The sequence below is a fragment of the Gavialis gangeticus genome, unplaced genomic scaffold (assembly GCF_001723915.1).
Source record: "Gavialis gangeticus isolate Ggan-Ray unplaced genomic scaffold, GavGan_comp1, whole genome shotgun sequence".
In the NCBI taxonomy this organism is placed as follows: domain Eukaryota; kingdom Metazoa; phylum Chordata; order Crocodylia; family Gavialidae; genus Gavialis; species Gavialis gangeticus.
The window spans coordinates 18,521,720-18,529,230 of NW_017729009.1; the positions used below are offsets into that span (position 1 = coordinate 18,521,720).

Genomic DNA, 7,511 nt, shown 5'->3' on the forward strand with positions numbered 1-7,511 from the left:
CCACCACCACTCTCTGGGTGCAGCCCTCCAGCCAGTTGGCAACCCATTTGACTGTGTGGGTGTCGACACCACAGTCCCCCAGTTTCTTAATGAGAATGGGGTGAGAGTCAGTGTTGAAGGCCTTCCGAAAGTCCAGGAAGACTAGGTCCACTGCTACCCCTGCATCTAAGGATTTGGTGACCTGGTGGTAGAAGGCCACCAGGTTGGTCTGACAGGACCTGCCGCTAATGAACCCGTGTTGGTTGCCCCATAGCATAATCTCCCCTGTTGGCCCCTCATGGACATGTGCCAGAATAATTCTCTGAAAAAGCTTACCCAGTTGTTCATCTTTCTCTGAATATACCTACAAGCAGAGAAGCTGGGCCTTCAGTGGTTGGAGTCTCTATTCTCACCCATACTGGGCACATCTACATGAGACGCTACTGCTCAGTGGTTACTGCAAGTACTTGTATAAGCAAGTACTAAATAAATGCACAGTAATCAGTTACTGTGCAGTAGAGGTGGCAAATGTTTAAGTGATGCTGCTGCGCAGTAACCCAATAGTACTGCGCAGTAGCGCATTAGCACTGTTAGTGCTGTGATGTGCTACTGCACAGTAATATTCAGCTACCGCGCAGCCATTGTCTTGTGTATATGTGCCCACTGTCTATCTTTTTCTGATGCACCCATCACTTGGGTGCAGAAATTCCAAATAATTCCTACTGAATATTGTGTATTATGGGCCCCAAAACTGTATACATAGGGGATCTTTGTTTTAGTAGCATCCTGTAAGGGAACCCTTAGGGCTGAATTAGTGCCTTTTTGGAACAAATAAAATGAACAAGAATTGTTAACCTTTTTGGCAAAGGAATACTAATGTCATTATGAAACTAATGGTTCTTGATTCGTCTTCCTCTCGGTAGGCAAGCCTCAAAAGGAAGCCTGGAAGAGATGGAATCTTTTCAGAAAGAAGCCTAGCAGGAACAAAAAACTTGCCAAGAAGAACCTGAAACAACACTTGGTGAAGATGAAGAAACTGGCAATTAAAACGTAACTGGAAAATTATTGGTAGTATCTATTAATAAAATGAAATGTTGCATTTAATTTCAACAGAGTTCTGCTGATTCCAGTTTTTATAGATCTTCTGTTTAAGATGCGAGGTGGCTATATTGATATAATTATTTTTAAAAAGCTTTGTAGTAATTACTCACTAAAATTATGTATATTATGCTTTACTCCTAGTGCCCTACAAATCTATCGGCCTATCAGGCAGTTCTTCTACAACATTATTCACCCAGAATACAGCCCTGTCCGCGATGTTTATGCACTGATGTTCCTTGTTGATACAATCAATTTTATAATCATTATCTTTGGATACGGGGCTTTTGGCGTAAGCACAAATGCACTTCTTCTTTCCTTTCTTATTTTCTTAAAACAGACTGCAAAGGAAAATGGTTTTGATTTTTTTCCTTGAGGACTGTGGTAACTAGTCGGCAGGGTCCTTCCATAATTCGATACTCCAGGAAACTTTAGAGGACCTGTCTGTGTAAGTTTGGGAATTAAGAGTTAGGGAGAACCACAATGTGTGTAGATGCCTAAAGACAGAACAGGCTTTGTACTCACTGCAGTAGACTCCTCTCTTCACCACCAGGGAAACCATCAGCATTTCCCTTGACTTACAGCTGCTCTTTCTTGGTGTATTTGTTTCTTGATTCATCCTTAAAATTGAGCAAGGAGTCTCCAAAGGGACTATTCACAAAGGCAAGACAGGCTAACTTAGACAGATAACAGTCACCAGTAGGGACAATGGAGAAAGAGGCAGTGTAGGAGTAGATAATGAGACTGGAACACAGCTATAGGGCCGCCATTGCTTTGCAGGGAATTCATTTTTCATGCATTCATTGCTTGTTTCATTTCCCCCCTTTCTCTAGCCATTGCTTTGCTTTTATAAAGTGAGGAGAGAAGATTTCTTCAATGCAAAGATCAGAGATGACAACCCATCACAACAGAAGGGGTCAATCTCCTTCAAAGTGATCAGCATCTTACCCCTGTATATGTCAGTGAGAGCTGATGGCACTCACTATCCTGAGACACACTCAGGATTGTGTCCTTATTGAACAAGGAGCCTGTCTGAGATCCAGAAAGCATATAAGTGTAGAACTTGTGACTAGGCCCCAGAGTGATACAGGCTCATGGAGCTGAAGCACAGCCCCATTTTTGCTCTATGCTCCGCATTGTTATTTGCCTGCTGAGATCTTCAGTTTTAAGCCACAGACCCAGGGATTTCAGTCAGTATTCAAGCCTCAGATTCACACATGAGTTTTAGGATTTGTTCGGGTTTCCTCCATCTGTTTGGAAGGAACTGCTCTGTGTCAGAGACAGTGATTTTGATTGCAAGCAGGGGAATTAGCATCAGTAATAACAGCTGAAGCTGTTAAGAGGGAAAGATCCAGGCTTCATGCAAAACATTCTTAGTAATAATGAATAGGGGAAAATGGGAAAACCCCAAGCAGAGTTGAGTCTGGGCTGATGCTTTTATATTGGCTTGAATTCTATAAAAAAAAAACAAAAACAAAAACAACAAAAAAAAAAGGTTTAAAAATATCTGTTCTTCAGGATCCTCTGAGGCACCTGTAACCTTGTGCAATGTGTGCCTCCAAGATGATTTTCTATGTGATCCTTCCAAAGTGGGGATTTGCTTATAGGCAGAGGGAGAAGAATCTCATCTTTCAAAACCTGATACCACATCCGGCCTTATTGACAGATACAAACCCTTTGCTTCCAGTGGCCTACTTGCATGATTAGGGATCATGCCCATGAGTGCAGATTTTCCCCCTGCTCTAGCGGATATATAAAAACACTGAGTGAGCCCTGAGCCTTATTAGTTTAGCACTGTCTGGTTGTTACAATAATCCTTACGGTTAATTGCAGAAATACTCGGCAGCTGCTGACATAACCGAATCACTGTCAGAAGACCAGGTCCCTCAAGCCTTTCTGGTGATGCTCCTGCTCCAGTTTGGCATGATGATAGCGGACCGGGCCATTTACTTGAGGAGAACCATGTATGGGAAATGTGTGTTCCAGGTTGTCCTCGTCTTTGGCATTCACTTTTGGATGTTCTTCATCCTGCCAGGAGTTACTGACAGGTACAACCGTATCCTGCATCATATGAAAATATTTCTCCCTTATGATCAGTCATTGCGTTCAGTGAGAAAACAAACAACAGCAATGATGGCTTTGAAGTCTGACATTTCTGTGCACTCTCAGCAGGTGCTAAATTTATGTTCTTGGCACTTAAGCTAAGGTGGGTGGACTTGGAAATCAGTAGTGAACAGATGTAGACAACTTCATTTTCTGCAGCAGTCCTGATAAAGAGAACGTAGTTCACTTTGGCCAAAGAAAACACTAAAGTGCAATTCTGTGTGCAGATTGTACCCTCCAGTTGTATGGCTATTTTGATTGTGCAAATGACCAGATACACATTTCATCTGCATGCTCAACAAGTGACTGAAAATGAGACTGCTGCTGTCCTTGGAAAGGGAGACATTGGCAGACTTTTGGTATGGCAAGGGAAAGCCTGGGCGGGCAGAAGCAGTTTCCCAACTTTGGAGGTAACCTACTTTGAAGTGGCTGACTTGGTAACTACACTCCCTTCAGAGATGGGCCTTTACTATTAACAGACCGGGGAAAGAAACGGTTTTGTAGAACTTGCTTGGAATCTCATGTTTGCCAAGTTCAAATCCAGTCCGAGGGGGTCACTGTAACCAGAAAGTTAAAATAACGATGTAGAAAGTGCCACGTACAAAGTGCAATGAAATTTGTGTTCTGTTCACTTGCAGGAGGTTTAACAAAAACCACGTGGCCCAGCTTTGGTACTTAGTCAAGTGTATTTACTTTGGCCTGTCAGCATATCAGATCAAATGTGGATATCCCAAGCACGTCCTAGGCAACTTTCTAACCAAGAGCTACAACTGCATAAACCTCTTCCTCTTTCAGGGGTAAGCATGGAGGTGATATTCCCCTTTGGCAACAGAGACAAAATATTGTGGATCAAGTCCAACTCATATTAAAGTCAGTGGCACAATCCTTACTGAACCAGCATTTAGTCTGCACATGCTAACTTCTTTTTTCAGGGCATGTGTAGTTTATGGGAAGCCTGTCAGAAGTTAAGCTCAAGCCCCAAGTTTAGAGTTTGAAGGAAACAAGAGTACAGTGTAAACCCCATTGTTTCACTTTTGAAAACAACCTACGTTAATTATTGCTGCAGCTGCCCTTCTCTGATTGTTACTATCCGACATAATCCCTCAAGGAACATTTCAGACGAGTCATCTCACTTCCTGGCAGTCTCCCCTCTGATAGATCCTCCCTGATTGCCTGGAATAGCTGCTTATGCTTCCAACATTGGTCATGGGGACATAAATACTATAATCCAGTTTCAAGAGGCAAGGAAATATTAGCAGAATTTAATGTAAATACTGTATCAATCATCCTAAAATAGCATGGTTGTGAGATGAGCCAAAGACACCAAAAGAAAGTTAAATAGACTAAGTAAATACAGACTAAATATATTTCTCTCCTGGAATTGCCACTGGAATGGTTCCAGACAGGAAATATGTTGAAACGCAGTCTTGTGGTAGTGATATTAAAAAGCCATTGGCCAGTTTGGCAATGTTTAGGATGAATTTTATGTACTCACTGCTTTTTTTTACATTGTTTCTTGCAAACTTGGAGTCCCTCCTGTGCAGGCTGAATGGCACTGATATTTTTTGAGCATTTCTATCTGTCAACTCAGCTGACAGAAACAGTCATTTGTGCACCAAGGTAACAAAATTTGCACATGTGTGCCCACTTGGATCAGTAAATGATCTGTAAGTAAATCCTGCATTTTGTGTCAGGGACTGCTGGTTGCAGTCTGAGTTTCTACAGCACCGCACAACGGCCCCAGTTCTACATGGCTGCTAGGTACCTCTATAATAAGCATGATTAGTTACAAGGATAGTGTTTGGCATGGATACCAGCACCCAAGAAGTACTCACACAGGCACTTTCACACACAGACAGGAGGAGGCTGAAGACCCATTGGTAGTTTGATCTGTAACAGTTGGCTTCCAAACTGGAAGTCTTCCTAGTTGGGCAACTGGGACCATAGGACTTGCCAGATGGGATCAGCTGAATGTGTCATCCAGCCCAGTGTCCTGCCTCTGGATGAGGCGAGTAGCAGATGACTTGGGTTGCTCCTAATAGACAGTCATGGAAGAATCTGCCCAGGGAGAGATGTTTTTTCTTTGCATCAGGCAGGAACTAACCACTAACTGCCTGGAAGCAGGAGGGCTTCTTGCTGCAATCACCAGGCACCCTCTGCTTCCTCAGAACATAGAGCTACACATCTGCATTGGAAAGGAAACAGTTTTTCATGGAAAGATAAAGGCAAAGTTCACTGAAGCCAAGGGTGATTTTTCCAGTTTCAGTAAGTTGTCTGCTAGGACTTCAGCCCCTGTTATTTGTACGGGCATCCGTCCAAAAGGTGGCTAACGTTCTTTCTTGGTTTAACCGGTAGGTTCCGAATGGTGCCTTTCCTGATAGAGCTGAGAGCGATCATGGACTGGGTTTGGACAGACACCACGCTCAGCCTTTCCAATTGGATATGCGTGGAGGATTTGTATGCAAATATTTTCATTATGAAATGCTTGCGTGAGTCTGAGAAGGTGAGTGGTTCCATTTGTGCAGTCCCTTCTTGGTGAAGGGCTCGCAAGCAGACATGTCTGAGGCCTGTGCTGGCTCTGGGGGAAGACATTTGCTCCCTTCACACTTGTGGAGAGAGAGGGGGAGAGTTTTGCACTTGAGCAGACCCTTCCCTGCACAGTGGCACTGCAAGTAACAGCTGTTTAGTGAGCTGCTGTGTAGTCAAATGCGGCAGTAGCAATTATCACCCATCTATGGGGCCTGGCTGGGAGAGGGGATTTGGGCTCCAACTCAAAGACTGCAGCCTCTTCAGTCTCTAGCCGTTATAGAACTAACTTGCAATGCCTAACTCTTCCATGTCCTGCCACCTAGTGGAAACTTCAGCTGCAAGTTAGGGCCGGAAGCATACAATGCATACAGAAGCAATGTGGAGGTGCACCTCCTAAAAAGGGAGAATCAGGCCTTTAGGCACTGGATCCCCAGAAACTACAAGCTGGGTAAGGAGCTGCCTGCCTAACCCAGCCAGCGGGAAGTGCCACCCTGCTCCTCAGAGAGACTTCTTAGGTGCCGAACTCCATGCTTCCAGGAGTTCGGCACTTTTCTCTGCCTGGGATTCTCAGCTAGGAACATTGTCCTGCAGTTAGGTTGTTTGGGGCAGATCATTCAAGAATAAAAATGCTGCCTGGTGCTAACCGAGATGTCCAGGGACTAGGACACTTGCCTAGAAGGAGGAAGATGCTAATTCAATCCCCTGCTCCGAATAAAGCAGGGTGGAGAGCTGAAAACAAGATCCCCTCACCAGCACGCTTTTGGGTGCAATGACATGCCACAAAGCATCATCCCCAGCAAGGCCCAGTGTGCTCTGAGAATACCCCTAGGTGAAACTGGTGTGGGAATGGCTGATTTGAGAATCCCATTGGGGCTTAGGTGGTGTTTGGCTGAAATGGCATCAAGATGTAGGTGAGTGCAAACGCTTGCCAGCCCAAATAGAGAGGTCTTGGAATTTGAAGCAAGTATGGGATTATTAGGCAGCAGCTGAGCAAGAGTTTGAAGGATCGCTATGGCACTTAAGTATTGGATCTAGGCACCTAGGTGACAGCATACCCAAGTACCCTTCTGGATTTAGCTCACAGACACCGCAAGTGGGAATTTGGTTTCCTCTCAAGTGTGGAAACTACTCGCAGCATCAGTTTTGTAGCAGCACTGAGTCTGAGGCCAAGACTTGTGGGGCTCCTGTGTTATAGGAAGCTACTCTTGTACTTACTTGCAGAGAAATCTATAAATTACTTGTTGGCCTGATCTTTAAAAAAAAAAAAAAAGACTCCATTAAAAGCATTACTAACTGATGGTTAAGAACAAATATTTAATGCTGCAGATGAATGCCTACATCAAAATCACACAAGGTGAAGATGGAAGAGAATTGCTAGGTTATAGGTTATCATTCTGGCCAATGCAGGGTTGTCTTTGTGGGCCATTATTTCATTAGGAAGAGCTGAGAGATCTCTTTCCTACCAAGTCTTCAGCTGCTACAGTCCAGAACCTCCTCTCTTTAGGTACTGTGCTATTTCTTAGTATTTTTTGGCTTTTTAAGGCTTCACTCCAGCAGAAGCTTCACCCCAGTTGTCACCCCACCACACATGGCTGCCAAAGGTACATGCAAAACCACCAGGTTGCTTTCCAAATGTTCTCAGATGTTTGCCAGCTTCCTTCTCCTCCCCCTTCCCTGTGCTGTCCTAATTTTCTTGCAGTTACAATTACACCATAACCAATTAATTATATTTCTTTCTTTGCAGAGATACCCTCAACCTGTAGGGCAGAAGAAGAAAGTGATTGTGAAATATGTCATGTCCT

At 44.0% G+C, this 7,511-nt stretch overlaps 1 protein-coding gene across 4 annotated transcripts in view; it reads left to right on the forward strand.

The window, feature by feature from the left end:
• LOC109292638 (piezo-type mechanosensitive ion channel component 2-like) overlaps positions 1-7,511 on the forward strand; it is a 64,919-nt gene that overhangs the window by 47,035 nt on the left and 10,373 nt on the right. For all 4 annotated transcript variants that reach the window (XM_019510178.1, XM_019510177.1, XM_019510179.1 and 1 more), the window contains exons 41-45: positions 903-1,029; positions 1,222-1,369; positions 2,911-3,125; positions 3,819-3,977; positions 5,536-5,683. In XM_019510178.1, coding sequence (XP_019365723.1) covers positions 903-1,029; positions 1,222-1,369; positions 2,911-3,125; positions 3,819-3,977; positions 5,536-5,683 — 797 coding nt within the window. The remainder of the gene's footprint in view (positions 1-902; positions 1,030-1,221; positions 1,370-2,910; positions 3,126-3,818; positions 3,978-5,535; positions 5,684-7,511) is intronic.